This window comes from Chrysemys picta, chromosome 12 (assembly GCF_011386835.1).
Source record: "Chrysemys picta bellii isolate R12L10 chromosome 12, ASM1138683v2, whole genome shotgun sequence".
Classification (NCBI taxonomy): Eukaryota; Metazoa; Chordata; order Testudines; family Emydidae; genus Chrysemys; species Chrysemys picta.
Genome location: NC_088802.1, coordinates 31,843,819 through 31,866,902, shown reverse-complemented (window position 1 = coordinate 31,866,902; position 23,084 = coordinate 31,843,819). Strand labels below are relative to the sequence as shown.

General features: G+C 43.1%; 1 protein-coding gene across 23 annotated transcripts in view; it reads right to left on the bottom strand.

Moving 5' to 3' along the window:
• Positions 1-23,084, bottom strand: part of MAP2K4 (mitogen-activated protein kinase kinase 4) — a 169,574-nt gene that overhangs the window by 105,960 nt on the left and 40,530 nt on the right. Inside the window, exon 2 of one of the 23 annotated variants that reach the window (XM_065562681.1) lies at positions 4,221-4,523. The exons of the other annotated variants lie outside the window; for them this stretch is intronic. Coding sequence (XP_065418753.1) covers positions 4,221-4,242 — 22 coding nt within the window. The 5' untranslated portion in view covers positions 4,243-4,523. The remainder of the gene's footprint in view (positions 1-4,220; positions 4,524-23,084) is intronic. 23 annotated transcript variants of the gene reach the window in all.

The window sequence follows — 23,084 nt, the reverse complement described above, 5'->3', positions numbered from 1 at the left end:
TTTGCAAGAAGGAAGAGGAAAGTCTTGTCCCTTAAGGTGTTTCAATAAATGAACTGCAACCCACACTAAATAAGGCACGTACCCTCCTCTGCACATTATACAGTCGCTCCTAAACAGGTCAGATTGATATTGTCAACTTTAATTCCACTTTAAATTTTTTGTAGAAACCTAAAGAGCAGGCATACCTATGCAGCTGGCATAAGTAAAATCTGTGGATAAGACTGTATGTGGACATAAGTTAGTTGTGAGTGTTGCAATATTTTGGAGACATTGCTGTTATACTAAGACACTGAGCTATAGCCATTCAGTGTGTAACTGTAGGCTACACGTTAATTTGATTTTGCATAGTATTTTTGTGGAAAGATTTTTTTTGCCTTTTTCTTCAAAGAAAGAGTTCTGCACATCAAAAATATAGTCTACAGGAACAGCTTTGTTTCTGGATCAACTATGCTGTTCTTCAACATAGGGACTGAGCTGGATCAGAGCTGCAAGCTTTGCTGAAGATCATTTTCACATAACTCTCATCATCTTTCTATCCTCCTAATCTCCATTTTCTGATCCCTTGCCTCTGCAAAAACAACCATGTTTATAACATGTTGGGAAACTGGTCTGGTTAGTATATCATCTTCAATTAACTCTGAGTCAGAGGAATGCTGAAACCTGTTTCATGGACCTGGGTACCTGAAACCTTCTGTCATAACAACTCTTGTTGGGAAACCCCTCGACCCATTTGCCTGAATCATGGGGTAATAGTAGTTTCTGTGGTGAAAAATGTCACTATATAAAACACAGAATTTGCCATTGCTAGAGTAGTAATCAGTACATGGAGGAGGCAAAAGATCAGAGCCGCAAAATACCAAAATATTACAGATTTGTTGCTAAAGGTCTCCAGAAAGAGTGAGACACCTCATTCAAAACTGTAAAGTGGTATTATTCTGTATGCATGAACCTGACTTGCAACAAGCCAATATGGAAAATTAAAATACTTTGACAATTTTAATGCATATGTTTTGTTTATGGCTACTTTTCAGACATTCCTTAAAGACCATCTTTATCTTTATGTTTACTTTTGACTGGAGTGTTTAAGCCTTGTGTGATCCAGGATTACATTCACCTCTTACCTTCCCTTTCGGCCTAAGTATCATTTCCTTTTAACATAAAAGAGAGGGTTTCTGATAAGCATTATGTTAAGAATGTTAAAGTTAATAACTCCATTTGTTTAAATTTACAACTTTCAATTTTCCAGGTGCCACCTTCACTTCTACTAAGATATGTCAATGACAGCAAAAGGGAAGCAGTGGGTACATGTATGGTCTTGTAATAATGATCAGAAAAAACAATTTTAGGTGATACGGTTATGGCAGAATTTTTATTTTAACTATGAAGTCACTACTGCTGCACTCTAATTATTGGCCTCTCTTCCCTTCCATGACGCAGGCCTCCAAAGGTTGCAATTTTGATATAGGGCTCGGCTACACTTGCGAGTTACAGCGCATTAAAGGAGCCCCGGGCACACTAGCTCACTACCCGTCCATACTGGCAAGGCACGTAGACCGCTCTGACTCCACGGCTAAAGCGGTCCTGGTCCTCCACCTCGGCGAGTAGAATAACATTTGATGCGCCCCCATTGGAGCGCCCCAGTGTCAGTGTGAACGAGGTGTTGCATTACTGCGCTCTGATCAGCCTCCTGAAAAGTCCCATAATCCCCTTAAGTCAAGTGGCCACTCTTGTCATTGTTTTGGATATGCCCTTTGAAAGCTCCATTTGACCGCCGGCATGCTTATCTGCTCCGAGACAAAGCAACCATTACAGTGGAATGCTGTGTGAGAGAGAGAGAGGTGGGGGGGAGGCGGAGGTCTGCTGCTGTCTGAACTTACAAGACAGCATGCTGACATGCTCTCAGCCCCCCCAAAACCCACTCTCTCTCCCCCCACATACACACAGCACACTCCCTGTCAAACTCCACCCCACCCCCCATTTGAAAAGCACGTTGCAATCACTTTCATGCTGGGATAGCTACCACAATGCACTGCTCTCTGTGGCTGTTGCAAGAGCTGCTAATGTAGCCACGCCAGTGCGCTGGCAGCTGTCAATGTGGACAGACTACAGCGTTTTCCTTACTGCGCTCTACGAAGGCTGGTTTAACTCAGTGCTCTACATCTGCAAGTGTAGCCATGCCCATAGTCCTTCACTCTCAACTTGCCTCCTCCCATATCTCCTTTGTCTGTAAGTCTGTCTGTCACCACCTTTATTCTCTGGTGCCACTGATTCAGCTCCACTGGTTGGTGCTAGATGCTGATGGGGTGAGAAGTATGTGCTAATACCAGCACCCACACACATATCAGATTTAATTAGGCATGAGAGAGTTTAAGACCAGGCAATACTTATCACAAAAATACCTGGCTTTTTGTTTAACACAGGAAACAGCACAAACCTCTTAACTTAAATGAGAGTGTGATTTACATGCCAGGACCAACATTATGAAAAGTGACCAGTGATTCTGGGTGCTCAAAACCTTCAAATAAGGGGATATTTTGAAGACAGTGCTAAGCAATTATCCGCACCCAAAAAGCAAAGCCGCCAAAGTCAGTAGTCACTGTGACACTGGCAAACCAGGTGCCATATCAGGTCAGAACCCAGGCCACTTTACTTGTGTGTTAGTATAGATCAAAGTGTTAAATGTATAAGTGCATATTCAGATATTTAAACTTAATGAAAGCTAGGGGAATGTTACTTGTATTGTTTTCACTTATCTGTTCCTTTTATAATAGCAAACATTTACATTGTGTGTATCCACGTAACCAAATAACCCATCACAGAAATCTTGTGAAATGATAATGAAGGACTTAAGAACTTTAACAGAAAATGCTAATTTCAAAGCAAGTGGCCATTATGTGTGAAGGTCGGAGGTCAAAAAGCTAAGTGCATTCCTCATTCATCATCATCAAAGGAAAAGCCCACATGCGTAGAGACACTGTCAGTTTGCTTCTGTGTGAAGAGACTATAAATATGGATTCAAAGAAAGATCCTTCATCTCTGGACTATTTGAATTCTAGCAGGGCAGAATAACTTTTGAACTAGAAGACGAAGATCCCCAGAGTTAGCCTGGGTAGCCCTGAGAGACTTTTGGGAAACTGGCAGATTACTAAAACAACAAGGAGTCTGGTGGCACCTTAAAGACTAACAGATTTATTTGGGCATAAGCTTTCGTGGGTAAAAACCTCACTTCTTCAGATGGGGTTTTTACCCACGAAAGCTTATGCCCAAATAAATCTGTTAATCTTTAAGGTGCCACCAGACTCCTTGCTGTTTTTGTAGATTCAGACTAACACGGCTACCCCCTGATACTTGGCAGTTTACTACATTTCTGCTAGTATTTGTAATTATAGACTCTGACTCAGCTGTACATATATTTTACTGCTTTATCCCCTCAATAACTCTCATTCTTTTTTCCTCAGCTAATAAATCTTTAGTTTACCATAGAACTGGCTGCCAGCATTGTCTTTGGTGTAAGATCTGGAATACCAAATGATCTGGGGTAAGTGAGTGGTCGCTTGGGACTAGGACTGATGTGGTGTGATTTTTGGTTTAAATAATCGTTTATCACAAAGTTCAGTTTGTTCAGGTGGCAAGACAGAAGAGTCTGAGGGGATTCTCTGTGACTCCATGGTAAGACTGGTCTAGTGTTCCAGGAGTTCACATTTGTTACTGGCTTAGTAAAATCTAATTATAGCACATGCCAACAGTTTGGGTATCTGCCCTCGTTTTCTGACAGTCTGCCCTGAGATAAACACTCACAGTTATGAGCCATTCCAGACTGTGGGACAGTCACTACTGAAAATCTTGGCCCACTTCTTCAAAATCCACGTTCAGAATGGCCAGCTGGGCCTGGCTGGTAGCATTATTGTTGTACATCATCTGAAACTGACATACAGCTGTGATATCATCTAAATAGGAGAAAAAAATCTCCAGCCAGTGGGGCATGACGGGCAATAGGGCAAGTGTAGGTGGATGGATGTATATGGCCATTTTTTGCCTTTGCACCCATTCCACATAAGGGAGAGAAGAACATCTCTTTTTTAGTATTAATGGCTATTCCAGCTAAAATCTGTAACACCAATTCCCCCTTTAAACTTGTGAAAACTCCACCCCCATTTTTCTTATATTAAAGTTAACACTACATTTTAAAAAGTTTTTATTCATTCTGCTAGTGTTTTTACCATGTTGCTCAACAGCTTGCATTGCATTGCAATGGGGGAACTGCTGTGAACACAACTGTTATAAAATCCATAAAAGAGAGTGCAAATCTTTCCATCTATGGGAGGTTTTTCTGGGTCTGTCCAAGCTTGTTGAGTGAACAGCTTTTTCGCAATCCAATCATTTTGCCCATAGTGACAGGCACACACTGTCTGTTGTAATTTGCTGCCTTCTGAGAATGGAGACCTGGCTTGGAGTTTATATGCGTGAAGATAGTAGAAGACACAGCCAGCATCCATAAAGCCTGCTCAGCACAAAATACTGGTCTACAAAGGAGAAAAAAAAATGAATTTGAGGCATCTTCTACAAAGGAAATAAAATCATGAGGGAGTGGCTGAAAGCAGGGTGGGTACATCAGCAGCAGCTACAGCTGAAGTGGATGTGCTGGCAGTAGTGGTTCCGAATGGCAAACAAGGCAGGTATATTAGTAGTGGCAAGCCTTTAATCTGCACAATACTATACATTATGGTCAAGTTTCCTTCACAGATTACTGATTTCACAGATTTTTCAAGCCATGATTTGACCGTCACTATATCACGGGCCACAGAATTTCACCCACTTACCCCTATGTTGAACCCAGTAACTTGTGTTTGCCTAAAGCAGATCTTTCTCAAAGGCATTCTGTCTAGATTTGAGGACATCAAGAGATAGAGAATCCAACACTTCCCTTGAGTTGTTCCAATGGCTAATCATCCTTACCGTTAAAATGTGTGATTTATTTCTAATTCGAATTTGTCTGGCTTTAACTTCCAGCTAATGGTTCCTATTTCTGATAGATTAAAGAGGTCTTTAATATCCAGTATTGTCTCTCTGTGAAGATACTTCTGCATAGTGATCAAGTTACCTCTTGATAATTTTGATAAGATAAACAGATTGAGCTCTTTAAATTTATCACTATAAGGCATTTTTTCCACCCCTCAATTATTTTGTGGCCCTTTTCTGTATTCTCTCCAATTTTTCAACATCCTCTTAAAAATGTGGTCACCAGAAATACACACAGTATTCCAGTATCTACCTCACAATGCAGGATACAGAGGTAAAATCACCTCCCTACTCTTAATTGATGTTAAGAGTAACAAGAAGGGTTTCTTCAGGTATGTTAGCCACAAGAAGAAAGTCAAGGAAAGTGTGGGCCCCTTACTGACTAAGGGAGGCAACCTAGTGACAGAGGATGTGGGAAAAGCTAATGTACTCCATGCTTTTTTTGCCTCTGTCTTCACAAACAAGATCAGCTCCCAGACTACTGCACTGGGCAGCACAGTATGGGGAGGAGGTGACCAGCCCTCTGTGGAGAAAGAAGTGGTTCGGGACTATTTAGGAAAAACTGGATGAGCACAAGTCCATGGGGCCGGATGCGCTGCATCCGAGGGTGCTAAAGGAGATGGCGGATGTGATTGCAGAGCCATTGACCATTATCTTTGAAAACTCAGGGCGATCGGGGGAGGTCCCGGATGACTGGAAAAAGGATAATGTAGTGCCCATCTTTAAAAAAGGGAAGGAGGAGGATCCGGGGAACTACAGGCCAGTCAGCCTTACCTCAGTCCTGCACCTGCCCTCAGCTGTGGCCTCAGCCCCGTTACCTCTCTCTGCATCCCCACTCACAAGGTAAAAAGTTTGGGGACCCCTGCTCTAAAAGATGAGAACAGTCTCATGTCTTAGTCATTCTAGCCACCAACTCTGACTCCAATTTCACTCTGAAACTTGCCCTCTAGGTTTTTCAGAGCTGCCTGTCACAGCTTCTTGGCCTTGATTGTTTCCCAGAAACTATCCAGGTTTGGTTGCTTGATTTTTGGTTGCTTGATTGTTTGTTGGGGGGTGGGGGGGAAGTTCAACCCCCAAAACTTCCCTCAGCTCTGCTCCAACTCCATGTGGAGACATTGCTCAAAACTAGCTCAAGGAAAGACTGTCATCACCAAAATTATATTCTTGCTGCGTAAGGGTTTTCTTGGAGGTCTCCCACCCAAGTATGTATCCGGATTCATCCTGTTACAGCTCTCTAACAAACAGCCCTAAGCAATATTGCTGCTGGCTTTATTCATAGCCTATCTCGCAGATGTGTTTCTAGTGGGGTCCTGCAGGGATAGTTCTTCACCCTATGATAACATTGATATCATTGACCTGGAAGAAAACAAAATCATCACTGACAAAATTTGCTGATGACAGAAAAATTGGGGGAATGATGAATAATGGAGATAGGTCATTGATACAGAGCCATCTAGATCATTTAGTAATCTGGACACAAGCAAACAATGTACATTTTAATATGACGAAATGTAAATGTATACAACTAGGAAGAAAGATTGTAGGCCACACTTACTGGATGTAGAATTCTATCCCAGGAATCAGTGACTCTGAAAATGATTTGGAGGTCATAGTGGATAATCAGCTGAACATGATCTCACAGTGTGATGATGTGGACAAAAGAGCTAGTTCAGGGGTCAGCAACCTTTCAGAAGTGGTGTGCCGAGCCTTCATTTATTCTCTCTAATTTAAGGTTTCGCGTGCCAGTAATAGATTTTAAAGTTTTTAGAAGGTCTCTTTCTATAAGTCTATAATATATAACTAAACTATTGTTGTATGTAAAGTAAATAAGGTTTTTAAAATGTTTAGGAAGCTTCATTTAAAATTAAATTAAAATGCAGAGCACCCTGGACTGGTGGCCAAGACCCAGGCAGTGTGAGTGCCACTGAAGATCAGCTCGCGTGCCGCCTTCGGCACGTGTGCCACAGGTTGCCTACCCCTGAGCTAGTTCAACCCTTGGATACATAAACAGGGAAAACTGGAGTAGGGAGGTTATTTTGCCTCTATATTTAGCACCAGTGTGACCACAGCTGGAATACTATGTCCAGCTGTGTTGTACACTATTCAAGGACGATGGTAATAAACTGGAGGGAGTCACAGAATAGCCACGAGAAAGATTAAAGGATTAGAAAACCTGCCTTATAGTGACAGTCTCAAGAAATTCAATCAATTTAGCTTAACAAAGAGAAGATTAAGTTGTAACTTGAGTATAGTCTATATGTATCTACATGAGGAACAAATATTTAATAATGGGCTCTTCACTCTAGCAGAGAAAGATCTAACACGATCCAATAGCTGGAATTTGAAGCTGGAATTCAGACTGGAAATAAGGCATAACATTTTAACAGTGAAGGTACTTAACCACTGGAACAATTTACCAAGGATTGTGGTAGAGTCATAGATTACATGGCCAGAAGGTACCACTGTGATCATCTAGTCTGATCTTCTATATAACACTGGTCATAGAAATTCCCCCAAGTAATTGCTAGAGGTTTCTTTCAGAAAAATAGCCAATCTTGATTTTAAAATTATCAGCAATGGAGAATCCACCATGACCCTTAGTAAATTGTTATAATGGTTAATTACTTATTTCCAATCTGAATTTGTCTAGCTTCAACTGTCAGCTATTAGATCATGTTATACCTCTCTCTGCTAGAATAAAGGGCCATTATTAAATATTTAACATAAGAACATAAAAACAGCCATCCTGGATTAGACCAATGATCCATCTAGCCAAGCACCCTATCTCTGTCAGTGGCCAGTGCGAGATGCTTCTAGCGGTTGAAGGTCTAGAGATATCCAGAGCATAGGGTTCCATCCCTCATCATCTTGGCTATTAGCCATTGATGGACCTATCCTCCATTATTTTGACTAATTCTTTTTTGAACCCAGTTATACTTTTGGCCTTCACAACATCCCTGGCAACAAGTTCCACAGGTTGACTGCATTATGTGAAGAAGTACTTCCTTATGTTTGTTTTAAACCTGCTGCCTATTAATTTCATCAGGTGAACCCTACACCTCTTGTGTTATATGATAAGGTAAATTGTTTCCAGTGACATGGATTCAAGAACACCACAGAAGAGTGAACACTTCAGACATGTCAGAAAAGAGCTGAAAGAGAAGATAGCCCAGGTGATCTTTTCAGAGAATCCTTCTTGTCCCATGATCCAGGGAGGACAGATGGCAGAAGATACTGTTGACTAGGTAAATTGTGTAATGGGGTTCAGATTTGTGGAACATTAGCCTACCTTCTACGGGGAAAGGGAGATGTATGGTTTGGACAGCCTCCATCTCAGTAGTAGAAGATCCAATGTTCTGGATGACCGACTAGCTAAACAAGTCAGAAGGGCCTTAAACTAGCTATAAAAGGGAAGGTGTGTTAAGGGTTCAAACTAGGCCTGTCAATTAATCACAGTTAATTCACACGATTAACTAAAAAAAATTAATGGCGATTAATTGTTAAATAGAATGCCAACTGAAATTTATTAAATATTTTTGGATGTTTTCTACATTTTCAAATATATTGATTTCAATTACAACACAGAATACAAACTGTACAGTGATCACTTTATATTTATTTTTATTACAAATATTTGCATTGTAAAAAAAAACAAAAGAAATAGTATTTTTCAATTTGCCTAATACAAGCACTGTAGTGCAATCTCTTTATCATGAAAGTTGAACTTAAAAATGTAGAATTATGTACAAAGAAAACCTGCATTCAAAAAATAAAACAACGTAAAACTCCACTCCATCCTACTTCAGCCAATTGCTCAGACAAACAAGTTTGGTTAAAATTTGCAGAAGATAATGCTGCCTGCTTCTTGTTTACAATGTCACCTGAAAGTGAGAACAGGCATTTGCAGCCCGCATTGCAAGGTATTTACATGTCAGATATGCTAAAAATTCGTATACCCCTTTATTCTTCGGTCACCATTCCAGAGGACATGCTTCCATGCTGATGATGCTCGTTAAAAAAATAATGCGTTAATTACGTTTGTGACTGAACTCCTTGGGGGAGAATTGTATGTCTCCTGTTCTGTTTTACCAGCATTCTGCCATATATTTCATGTTATAGCAGTCTCAGATGATGACCCAGCACATGTTCGTTTTAAGAATACTTTCACTGCAGATTTGACAAAATGCAAAGAAAGTACCAATGTGAGATTTCTAAAAATAGATACAGCACTCAACCCAAGGTTTAAGAATCTGAAGTGTCTTCCAAAATCTGAGAGGGACGAGGTGTGGAGCATGCTTTCAGAAGACTTAAAAGAGCAACACACAGATACGGAAACTACAGAACCCGAACCACCAAAAAAGAAAATCAACCTTCTGTAGGTAGCATCTGACTCAGATGATGAAAATGAACATGCGTTGGTCCACTCTGCTTTGGATCGTTATCGAGCAGAACCTGTCATCGGCATGGACACATGTTCTCTGGAATCATGGTTGAAGCAAGAAGGGAGACATGAATCTTTAGCGCATCAGGCATGTAAATACCTTGCGGCGCTGGCTACAACAGTGCCACGTGAAAGCCTGTTCTCACTTTCAGGTGACATTGTAAACAAGAAGGGGGCAACATTATCACCTGCAAATTGTAACCAAACTTGTTTGTCTGAGCGACTGGCTGAAGTAGGACTGAGTGGACTTGTGGGGTCTAAAATTTTACATTCTTTTATTTTTGAATGCAGGGTTTTTGTACATAATTCTACATTTTTAAGTTCAACTTTTATAATAAAGAGATTGCACTATAGTACTTGTATCAGGTGAACTGAAAAATACTATTTCTTTTGAGGGGTTTTACAGTGCAAATACTTGTAATCAAAAATAAATATAAAGTGAGCACTGTACACTTTGTATCCTGTGTTATAATTGAAATCAATATATTTGAAAATGTAGAAAACTTATAAAAATATTTAAATAAATGGCATTCTATTATTAACAGTGCGATTAATCGCGATTAATATTTTTAATCGCTTGACAGCCCTAGTGCAAACACTAAGTCATGTAACCCAGAATCAGTCATTAATGTAATAAATCAAGGTGTTAAATGACATAAAGGTAATAACTCATTTGAGTAAACCAATTCTAGGGCCTCATTAATAAACAGGAGGCATTGCAAATTCTCAGTGTATGAGAAAAATCTGACCAAGTTGAGGATTCATGGATTTTAAAACCAGATTTTAGTCGTCTTGACCTGCTTCACAACTGAGACCACATAATTTCACCCAGTGATTCCTACATCTGCTCAATAACTTGTGGTTCAACTAGACTGTATATCTTTTAAAAGAAACATCTGATCTCAATTTAGAGACTCCAAAAATGTACTACATCTTTGATAATTCAGATGTGACTGGAACGTCCAAATCACTTGTTACAACTTATTTAGAAGGGACAAAATGGATAAAAAAAGATAAGAGTGACACTCTATATCGTAGGACCATTAGCTACAATAGAGTTATTGACAATTCAGGAACACGGGTTCTTGAATATTTAGGGATCAGTTTTCTATCTGCTAAAGCACAAGATGGGGTATTGGTGGGGTTTGCTGCAGATAACCAAATCAGACTAGAGATCAGGACGAACAACTGTGACACTTCCCAAGGCACCTTGCGACCACCTGTCCTTATTGTGAGGAAGTCTTGTCTATGCAGGCTGTGGATCAGCTCCCTAATTCCACAGCCTCTGGCAACACAAGCATTGCCTCCCCGGTCTCCCCAGGCCTCGCTTGCCCAGGCCCTGTTCTACTACCCACTCACAGAGCTCTCAGATTCACTACTCCCCAAAGGAGAAGTGCACACCAGCGTACTAGCTTAACTCAGGATCACCATTCCACTAAACACACACAGCACTTAGAAATATTTATAGTGAAAACAAGAATAAAAGTTTATTATCAAAGAATAGAGATTCAAATGACAGTAAGAAAGAATATTGGAAACAAATGGTTACATGCAAAAAAAATAACATGCTTCTTAGAGCCTAAAAAACATTAGTCACAAGACATTTCCTCACTCCCATTGGGCAACTTAGCACTGGGAAAAGCCCTTGGGGTTTCAGCCACACTGGCTGAAATACCCCTAAGATCAAGCCCACTGGTGGCTTGTCCTCACAGACTGAAGGATACCTTAGGGTTTCCCTGCAACCAAGATATACCAGATCAGACCTTTTGATATTCACCGAAAACAGGGTTCCAACTTTCACCCCGCCCCGCTGCATAGCTCTTCCTGTTAATTTTCTTCTGAAATCTCTGCAAACTCTTCATTAGCATTTGACTCAGTATGCTAATAGCCTTCTATTGTGAGTGTGATGGGATGCCCACCCCACAGGAGGCCTGAAGGGGTAAATCACACCAGTTAACCTATAGGCTGCACCTGGAGGAAACTGCTGAGGAAGTCCAGCTGGGAGAAGAGCTGGGTGGGGTTTATAAAGAGAGGAAACTGGCCATAGACAGGGGGCTGCAGTGAGGAAGCCTGCCGACACATTCCCTGATATAAGGGGGAAGAGCAGGAACCTGTAATAATAGTGTAGGAAGGAATCCAGGGAAGGAGCAGTAAGGCCTCGGAGAGTAAAGCCCAGAGCTGCTGAGTTGAGGGTCTCTGGATTGGAACCCAATGTAGAAGGTGGGCACAGGCTCCCCTACAAGCCACTGTGGGAGTGGCACACTAGAGACTCCTGGAAGGAAGCTGGAAGCAGACTTTGATAATACCCCGGAAGGGGGAAGAACTTTAATGTGACTTGAGCGGTGGGAAAAGCCATGAAGAGGAAAGCACTGCAGCTCCAGAAGCATGAAAGGCCACAGAGTGAGTGAGATGATGGGCTAAGCAACCACAGGAAGGGGCATCAGACCAGATGGCAAGCTGAGGAGCCCAGAGGAACCACAAGGAGGCTGTCTGACCACCAACCAGTGTTACAATGAGACACACAATACACGATTCACCAGAGAGATAAATGTCTCCCATCTCCTATCTGGAGAAATGTGTCTCAAGACGTGCTACCTTTGCCTGTCCTGCCATTAACTACAAAGCCTGGAGAAATGGAGGTTATTTACTGTAACTGGAGGTTCTTCAAGGTGTGTGGTCCCTATCTTTATTCTACATGTGGGTACGCATACGCCCCATGAGCCTTAGTACAAAAATACATCAAAGCCGTGTCTGTTGACCCACATGTGCACAGTAGATGCCGTTGTGCTCCTGACCGAGGGCATAAAAGGCAGTATGGGTTGACACCTCTCCAGTTCCTCTTCTTACCACAATCCAACCAGATCTGAAGCAGAAGGGGTGGAGGGCAGGTAGTGGAATACAAATAGGGACCATATATCTCAAACTGAACTGAACCTCCAGTTAAAGTAAGTAACCTCCATTTCTTCTTCAAGTGACGGTCTCTATGTGTATTCCACATGTCTGTGACAGGCAAGCAGTATTCAGACTGGAGGAGGGTGCGAGGAAAGTGGCAGTAGAAATGCTTGTAGTACTACCATCCCTATGGCTACGTCTGCAGTTGCTGCTTGGACTACGGCATAGTGTGTCGTGAACATGAGGACAGAGCTCCCAAGTTGCTGCCCTGCAAATGTCCTGCAACAGAACATCTGATAGTGATGCCATGGAGGCAGCTTGTGCTCATGTGGAGTGAGCTGTAACAGCTGTCAGAGGGGGAATTTTTGCTATTTTGTAGCATCCTAAGATGCATACCGAAACCCGCTTAGAAATCCTCTGGGAGGATATAGCCTGCACATACAATCTTTCTACTATGGCAATAAAGATTCTTGGAGATTTTTTAATGGGTTTAGTTTGCAGACGGAACACCAGGGTACACCTGACGTTCAGGGAGTGAAGTCTATTGTCTTCGGAAGAAGCATGGGGTTTCTGGAAAAATACAGGTGAGTGTATTGTCTGATTGTTTCTGAGTTCCACATCAATCTTGGTAGAAATTTGGGATGTAACCTAAGGAAAATCATCTTTTTGTGAAACACGGTATAGGCAGAGCCTGCCATAATGGCTCCTAGCTCACTGTCCCTGCCTGAAGTGATGGCACTAAGACTCTCACCTTCATGGACAGGTGGGTACTGGCACAATTAGCCATAGGTTCAAAGGGCAGACCTGCGAGTGTTGACAGGACATGGTTACAGTCCTATTGAGGAATAGGTTTAATGATTGGTGTGAAGGTCCTGATCAATCCCTTCATAAACTGTACAGTTACTGGGTGAGTAAAGACAGAATGTCCTTCTATCAGAGGGAGAAAGGCACTAATCACTGCTAGGTGTACCTGCAGCGAACAAAGGGCTAGACCTGCAGTCTTTAAGGAGAGGAGATAGTCTAGGAAAACTGGAATGCTTGTGAAAAGCAACAGAGGGTCCTGTGGCACCTTTGAGACTAACAGAAGTATTGGGAGCATAAGCTTTCGTGGGTAAGAACCTCACTTCTTCAGATGCAAGTAATGGAAATCTCCAGTTCCATTCCATACGGCTAAATGCAGTGCCTTGCATGGTGTCAAGTATCAGAGGGGTAGCCTTGTGGTATGCTTGTGGTATCTAGTGAATTTTGATGGAGTCGTGCCCAGGCTGAAAAGCACCTCCATTTAGCTAGGTACCAGAATCTAGCAGAATCCTTTCTACTTTAGTTAAGAATTTCCTGAATGGGTCGGAGCATGAGTGTTCTATTTCTGATGCCCACCCAAACACCAGGCCATGAGGTGACGTAAGCCCGGGCTGGGGTACTTGATTTTTCCTATTTCCTGGGAGATCCAGAAAGGGGTGCATCCTGATAGGTCGGTGTACAGACATCATTAGAAGTTCCATGAACCGGAACTGTCTGGGTCAGTAGGGTGTTAGAAGGATGATGGTGGCTCTGTCACAACGGATCTTTCTTATGACTTGCAGTAGTAGCGTGACAGGAGAAAAGGCATATTTGAGGCCATCCGTCCAGGAGAGCTGGAAAGCGTCACCCCCAGAACTATACAGGTGAAGTTTTCTGTTCATCTGGGACAAAGAGGTCACGTAATGGAGTACTCCACTGCATAAATATCTTGGTTAGGACTGTATCATAGATCTCCCATTCGTGGTCTGAAAAGAAACTTCTGCTTAGTTTGTCTGCTAGCGAGTTGTGAACACCTGGGAGGTATGTGGCTTGTATTGTGATGTTATTTCTGATACACTAGTATCTGAAGTCTGACTGCTTCCAGGCATCAGAGAAGAAATCTCACTCCTCCTTATTTGTTTATATACACCACCATGGTGACATTGTCCGATGTAGAGCGAGTGTATAAGGGGAAGGAAGGTCTTGCATGCAAGGCGGACTGTCCTCAGTTCCAGTAAATTTATATGCAGCCTGGCCTCTTGTGGGGTCCGGGTACCCTGAGCAGTGTGGGAGTCCAGGTGAGTGCTTCCATTACCCACGTGAGGTCGATTCTGAAATGTTTTCTGAAGAAATCCACCACTGTGTTCTGCAATCCTGGTAGACAGACCACTGAGATCAGTATGAAGTGTGATATAAACCAGTTCCATAGTTTTATGGATTCGTTGCATAAGGACTAGGACCTTGCTCCTCCTTGCAGATTGATATAATGCATTGCCACTCTGTTGTCCAGCATTATTCTTACTGGGTGGCCCTTGATGCGCAGTAGGAATCGTTGGCAAGTATACCAAATTGCTCTGGGCTCCACTATGTTGATATGGAGGATTGCCTCCTGAGGGATCCATTTGCTACTGAGCTGTGAGATTCTGAAAGAGTGCACCCCAACCTATTGAAGAGACATCTGTAGTGATAATCCTTGTGGAAGGAGGATGTAGGAATGCACGTTTTGTGGGTCCTTCCAATTTAGGGATGCAAGGACCTTCTGAAATACAAACACCTGCTTGAATAGACTATGTTGGGGGTGCAGATGGTTCTCAACCATGCTTGAAGATACTGAGAGTGAAGTCTTGCTAAGACAAATGTGCAGGCCGCCACAAGGCCCAGGAGTTGTAGGCAAGCCCTTGCAGTTGTTTGTGGGCTCTGTTGAATTGTTTAAAAAAGGTTGGACATTGTGGTGAATCTGTCCTTAGGTAGGTATATTGTGGCAAAAGAAGAGTCCAGAGTGGCTTTGATGAAGTCTATATATTGGGTCAGTGTTAGGGTAGACTTTTCCACATTGAGGCAGAGGCACAGAGAGTGAAAGAGACAGGGCCTTGCTGGTTGCTTGGTACTGCAGTACTATCTTCAGTTCTTGAGGAAAATAGAGGGCACTTCTTGTCCCTGAAGGTGGCAAAGAGATCCACTTCCAGAAGTCCCCATCTTTGAAGGATCTGAGGGAGTCTTCACTACCCAAGAGATCGACGCTGCTGCAATTGATGCAGTGGGTGTCGATTTAGCGGATCTAGTGAAGATCCACTAAATCGATGGCAGAGCACTCTCTGGTCAACCCCAGTACTCCAGCTCCCCTGTTCATAGGCCTATTAGGAGCATCTGCTGAGAATATCAGCTGTGGTGTTCTGAATACCCAGGAGGCACACAGCTGAAATTTGCATCTGATGAGCTATATACCAGTTCCATAGTTTCATAGCTTCAGCACACAGGGAGGGGGATCTTGCTCCTCCCTGCTTGTTGATACAGAACGTGCAGGATGTGGTGTCTGTCATGACCCTGACTGATTTCCCCTGATGGGGGCAAGAAATGAAAGCAGGGACTGCTGACTGCCCTGAATTCCAACAGACTGATGAAGAGACTGGTTTCTGGAGGAGTCCATCTGCCTTGAGTCATGAGGGCACTGAAGTGAGCTCCCCATTCCAATAGCGATGCATCTGTTCTCATAGGTACTGATGGAGTAGGATGACAGATGGGAAGACCTGCACAGATGTTGAGTTGATCTTTCCTCCAGTCTAGGGAGTTCCTCACGTGGAGAGGAAACACCACATGCCTGTCCAGGGTGTCTCTGGCTGGACAATAGGTGGTTCTGAGCCAACCCTGGAAGCAGTGGAGGTGTAGCCTTGTTATGTTAGCAACAAGAAGAAAGTCAAGGAAAGTGTTGCTGAATGAGGGAGGTAACTTAGTGACAGAGGATGTGGAAAAACCTAATATACTCATGCTTTTTTTGCCTCTGTCTTCACAAACAAGGTCAGCTCCCAGACTGCTGCACTGGGCAGCACAGTATGGGAGGAGGTGACCAGCCCTCTGTGGAGAAAGAAGTGGTTCGGGACTATTTAGAAAAACTGGACGAGCACAAGTCCATGGGGCCGGATGCACTGCATTCGAGGGTGCTAAAGGAGTTGGCCAATGGCTCTGCAATCACATCCGCCATTATCTTTGAAAGCTCATGGTGATCGGGGGAGGTTCTGGATGACTGGAAAAAGGCTAATGTAGTACCCGTCTTTAAAAAAGGGAAGGAGGAGGATCCGGGGAACTACAGGCCAGTCAGCCTCACATCAGTCCCTGGAAAAATCATGGAGCAGGTCCTCAAGGAATCAATTCTGATGCACTTAGAGGAGAGGAAAGTGATCAGGAACAGTCAGCATGGATTCACCAAGGGCAAGTCATGCCTGACTAACCTAATTGCCTTCTATGAGGAGATAACTGGGTCTGTGGATGAGGGGAAAGCAGTGGATGTGTTATTCCTTGACTTTAGCAAAGCTTTTGATACAGTCTCCCACAGTATTCTTGCCAGCAAGTTAAAGAAGTATGGGCTGGATGAATGGACTATAAGGTGGATAGAAAGCTGGCTAGATCGTCGGACTCAACGGGTAGTGATCAATGGCTCCATGTCTAGTTGGCAGCCGGTTTCAAGCGGAGTGCCCCAAGGGTCAGTCCTGGGGCCGGTTTTGTTCAATATCTTCATTAATGATCTGGAGAATGGCATGGACTGCACTCTCAGCAAGTTTGCAGATGACACTAAACCAGGAGGAGTGGTAGATACGCTGGAAGATAGGGATAGGATACAGAGGGACCTAAACAAATTAGAGGATTGGGCCAAAAGAAACCTGATGAGGTTCAACAAGGACAAGTGCAGAGTCCTGCACTTAGGACGGAAAAATCCCATTCACTGTTACAACTCGGGACCAAATGGCTAGGAAGCAGTTCTGCAGAAAAGGACCTAGGGGTTACAGAGGACAAGAAGCTGGATATGAGTCAACAGTGTGCCTTAGTTGCCAAGAAGGCTAACAGCATTTGGGGCTGTATAAGTAGGGGCATTGCCAGCAGATCAAGGGATGTGATCATTCCCCTCTATTCGACATTGGTGTACTGTGTCCAGTTTTGGGCCCCACACTACAAGAAGGATGTGGAAAAATTGGAAAGAGTCCAGTGGAGGGCAACAAAAATGATTAGGGGGCTGGAGCACATGACTTATGAGGAGAGGCTGAGGGAACTGGGATTGTTTAGTCTGCAGAAGAGAAGAATGAGGGGGGATTTGATAGCTGCTTTCAACTACCTGAAAGGGGAGTCCAAAGAGGATGGATCTAGACTGTTCTCAGTGGTACCAGATGACAGAACAAGGAGTAATGGTCTCAAGTTGCAGTGGGAGAGGTTTAGGTTGGATATTAGGAAAAACTCTAGTTACTATAAGGCAAGTAACCTCCATTTCTTTCTCAAGTGCAGGTCCCTATGGGTATTCACTATGGGTGACTCCCAAGCAGTACTCATTGTAGAGGAGGGTATAAGGATTTATGCTGCATCACAGATTGCAGGATCGCTGAACCAAAGGAGGCATCACAGACAAAGCGTGAACAAGGGCACAATGTCTAGTAAAGGTGACCAAAGTTCCAAGTCACCATTCCACAGATTTCTGAGAGGGGAACTCCCTGCAGGGAAGCCATCAAGGCAGCTTGTGCTCTAGTAGAGCCCTGACACCCTCAGGGGCTTCCATAAACTCATAACAGAGGAGGAGGACACCCTGAAATCCATTTCAAGAGTCTTTCTGAAGAAATCACTTCTCCTTTCATTCTATCAGCGATGGAAAGGAATAGCCACAGAGACCTAAAATCTTCATCCTCTGCAAGCAGAAGGTTAAGCTCATCAGACATCCAAAAAGTGGAGCTTCTTGTCCTCCCTGTTATTGTGAGGTTTTGAATAGAAGATGGGCAAATGAACAGGTTGATTCAAGTACAAATCAGAGGGAACCTTTGGGATGAAGTCTCAGGCATACTGTATTACTTTAGAATACCGTGTAGGGGGGTCTGCCAAGAGAGCCCCAAGCTCACCCACTCTTCTAGAAGCACACCTTCGTACGGAGGTGCAAAAGACAGCAGGAGGCCAAAGGCTCAAACAGCAGAATAATAAGTGCTACAAGTACTGTACCAAGTTCAGGTCCCAGGCAGGTGCAAGTTGTAGTACCCGTGGAAAAGGTTCTGATGATGCCTTTCAGGAACTTCATGGTTGTGGGATGGGTAAAAAACAAGGAGTTTTCCACCGCATGATAGAAGGCATTGCTAAATACCAGATACATGAGCAGTGAAATGATAGATAGGCTTCAAAGTCTTCAAAGAAAGAAGGCAGTCCAAAATAAGAGCGATCCCAGACTCTTATGGAGGTACGTTATGCTGTTGACACCAGATGGAAAACCGTTTCCTGTTGGCAACATAGCGACCTTCTTGTAGACGGCTTCCTGCTGTTGTTGAGGATACATGATGCTCTGGCCCAAGCATGATCTTTCTAAATCCACTGACCCTTCTGCTTCAAGTTCCAATGGGAGGGGTGGGGAGCAATCAGCAAAGTCTTTTGTCCTCTGATATTCTACAACAATTCATGTGGTGTTGATGGGCGTTGTTTTGTTGGGCAGAAAATAACAGCTCCTGTTGGAAACTAGTATTTCACAGTCGTTAATGCTTCTCTCCTGTGTTGTGATTAAGAGAGTCAACACTTAAAATATTGCCTTACAACATGGGATACAGATATTATAAGTGAGCTCAATGCATGCAGCAACTTACAAGCATCCCATAAAGTTTCAACACTAAGTACATTTGTATAACTCTAATGCCTATTTTAACAATACTAACACATGGTGAGCCAGACTGGCTCCAGCTATGTATTTGTCACTTTTCAGTTGAGACTTATGGGCCTTGGCATTTGGTGGCACCTGGTCTTCTTGCGTCACAGTAGGCTTTCCAGACAAATAAATCTAGTCTCTTTGTTCTTTTTCCTTTTGTGTGGGTCTGAATTGTTCTGCCTTTTTGCTCGCAACAGTGGATGGGAGGAAGGATGGGATAAAGTGAGTGTAAAAGAACTCCACACACTCAGGAGGCACCTGATATTGTTATCTGGTGGATGTAGGTGGTGCCAAGACAGCTGTCCGCCCCAAGGTTCTGGCTGAATCCATAATGACCTCATTAGCTAGGAGGGCTATCTTGCCTACTGTGGAGACTTGAAGTATATCTATCAGTTTGTGTGTCAATAGGGATTTGGAGGGTCTCAGCCATCCTTTTTAATAGGTCTTGGAAACCCTTATAGTTGTCCATTTGTGGGGCAACAGGGACTAATCAGGGTAAGAGGAGGAAACGGTCACCAGTGCAGCAGTTCACTTTTCAATGCCTGCTCTTCCATTACCGCCTCTTCTACTTGTGGCTGTACAGAAACTGGGATCTGGGAAGGGCCGGTGGGGTATCTGAATGAATGGCACAATGAAGGAGGCAGCTTGGCACAGCATGGTCTGGCTGTGCGATTGTTCCCTGGAACCAAAGCTGCCCTGAGCACCCAGCAAGGCTACATTAGCATTGGTGGATAAGAGCCTGGTAGCCCGGGACGTAGGAAACCATAAACCAGGAATCTGTGGGTCCCAAAACCTTTCCTGTGAGGAGTGTCTGGATCCTCTATAAGATGTTGAGTGCTGTGGTGACAGTCTGGGTTAGTCTTGTTGCTGATGTGGAATTTCTGCTGTCCTTGATTCCAAAGGTGACTCTAAGGAGAATGCATAGTTCAGACCCATGGTTGGTGCACTGGCCCTCGGTGTGTTAAGAACCGATGGTGTTGCGCTACTAGATATAGTTGGTGCTCACTGTTGTGATGAAGTCAACAGCAAGGGAGACTGAGGTTCTAGGTACATCTGCAGGTCCATCAGTGTCAAGTATCTCAACAGTGCCTCGCAGAATAGACAGCTGTGCAGGAACTGGGTCTTGTCAAGGTGGTGTACCAATCTCCACTACAGTGATGGTGCACTCTTCTGACTAGCTTTGTTCTGGTGCCAAAAGAAGTAAATAGTTCCAGGGTCAGTGCTGTACTGTTTCCTAAAGTTCTGTTTTTTGGAACAAGGTGCTTTCGTGCCATATGGCTGGAGCCAGCTTGAGACCAACTTCAGTGGGAACCTGTTCTGGCCCACGAAGTCTCAGAAGATGGTTGGTTTCCTCTTAAAGGAAGCTCAGGTGGTTGTACTCCCGGGACTTCTAGCTCCCTGTGTTCTGCGGAGGACAATGCTGTCATTGTTGTCATTCAAGTCGCAGCTCTTGAAGGCAAAGAGCCCACACTCCCACTCTTTGGCTCAGAAGGTTCCTGTATGTTGGGGTAGTGAGCCTTGGTTCAGAAGCAGGTCTTATTTACTTGGTCATTAGTCATTACTAGCTCAGGAGCTGACGGACTTCCAAATCACACTTTTACTAGGAATGTACAGTTATCACAAACAACAAAGTAACTTATGGTCTGTTCAAAGTTGAGGAAGCTCCTCACAAACATCACTTTGATATTTTTGGAGACTATACAAAGTTTAGGTCTTATTCTCTACATTTTTCTCAACCATCAAGAAACAAACAGCATTTCAATAGTGCTTCCTGCTGCTCTATAGCTGCACTGCATTTCTGGAACGATTTGACAATCTACTTATAAATCAACATATCAAGATGCTCTCAATCTAGCTGGAAATAGGATACGATAGCTTTCAGTTACTGCTCTCCCTTAGAATTCATAGATGGTACTGATGGTCTTGCGGCACTGTCCTCCATTCCAAATTGGGGTATATAACTGGCTTCACCATAACTGCAGATTTCTGTAACTATGCATCCATGCCACCGGGCTTTTCCATTCTCTTTGAAAATGATAGCTTAGTCTTTGTTCAAATGCACAAATTTCTCCAATACAAAGTTTCAAAAACAAAATGGATTGTTTCACATAGCTCTTGGGCATGGAAGAGTCAGTCATTGTGAGATGCCATTAGAGGCCTTTTGTTTGAGTCTCAAACATAGGACACTGTACAGTTTCTACAGTTAGTGCAGCTTTGAAAACAGAACTCTCAAGTTGTTAATGAGGTAAATAAAATAAAGTGCAAGGAAAAAAGGCACCTTGAATGGAAACTAATTGGGAACAACTGGTCTTAAAGCTTATTCAAATATTTCTATTTACAACAGGAAGTTGAAGCATAAGTGTTTGTAGATAATAAAGTACAGCTTGCAGTGTCAGGTCACTCTGCAAACCAAGGCAGGAAGATGGGGATTTAATGGTTTTCCTATTATGCAAAGTTCCAGATGACAAAATCCAATGTGCTTCTGAAGATGTCTACATCAGGCACCTTGAAGGTTTTGGGTCTAGAAATATAATTGCAATCTGCAGGTAGCACTTCTGTTAAGAGCTCTGGATTCTCTTCTTCAGGGATCTAATTCAATAAGATTTACTGTTCCTCCAGCATTCACTTCTGGTCAAGAAAAAGGTGAAGGCAGCTATTAGTATTCCTGTCAAACTGCAAGATCTAGTAAGTTGATCTCACTGACTGACACAATCATTGCAGAAGAAGATCTCCAAATCTAAAACCCATGGAACACACCATTTTGTGCTCAAATATAACCAATTCCCCCAACAAAAGGTAAGCAAGGGTAGACCTTTATCCTGGTACACACAAAATTCCAACTCTAACCTCAATTTTAGGAAATTATCACCTCCTAAAGCCCTTAAAAAAACAACTGCATCAGAAGACAGCTCTTGTTCCAGTTCCCAGCTTCTTGCGTTTCCTCAATTCCTTTTAGAGCTTGCACATTGTCTAGATTGAATCCTCCACTCCTAGCCTCCTCCAATTGTCCCTAATCCCCAAACAATGTATGCTTTACAACTGAATGTAAATGACAGAGTACCAGCTGGGGATCTGACTGACTGCTGAACAGTCTCCTAAAGCAGGGGTTCTCAAACTGGGGGTCAGGACCCCTCGGGGGGGGGGGTCATAAGGTTATTACATGGGGGGTCACGAGCTGTCAGCCTCCACCCCAAACCCCGCTCTGCCTCCGGCATTTATAATGGTGGTAAATATATAAAAAAGGTGTTTTTAATGTGGGGGGAGGGGTCACACTCAGAGGCTTGCTGTGTGAAAGGGGTCACCAATACAAAAGTTTGAGAACCACTGTCCTAAAGGCTTTTTGTAACGCCCTTGCTGTGGAACTTGAGGGTAGAAAAAGTCAGTAAGTGCTATCCAATTAATTTGCATTGGAGTTATATAAACTTTGAACAGAAGAAGAATTCAAGCTCAGATATACAAATGTTAAAACTAACAAACAGACTTAAGCTGTTATCAAAGTTTATATTTTTACTACAGGAAAGTATAACTGTTCTGTGGTGCCATCTAGACATGTTGAGAGGTGGCCATTTAGAACTACATGTGAAGGCTTTTGGAGGATGGTTCTATGGTGACTGGTAATTTATAAATACAATACAGTACATCAGATAATATGGGAAAGATGTAGTACACCTCTACCCCGATATAACGCGACTCGATATAACACAAATTCGGATATAACGCGGTAAAGCAGCACTCCAGGGGGGCGGGGCTGCGTGCTCTGGCAGATCAAAGCAAGTTGGATATAATGCGGTTTCACCTACAATGTGGTAAGATTTTTTAGCTCCCGAGGACAGCGTTATATCAGGGTAGAGGTGTATTAAAGAAGGAACCTACAGAGTAGCAACAATTGAAAACAGCTAGCCTAAAAAATAATTCTTGATGATGACACATTTCTAACAGCTGTGAGCAAACTCTACAGCTTCTCAACCAGGAAAAAATAAAGTTAAATGGAACACTATCTTAATTATCAAAGGAGATGTACTTCAAATCGTTTAAACAATCACCCCAGAAACAGACAAAATGCAGATAAAAATA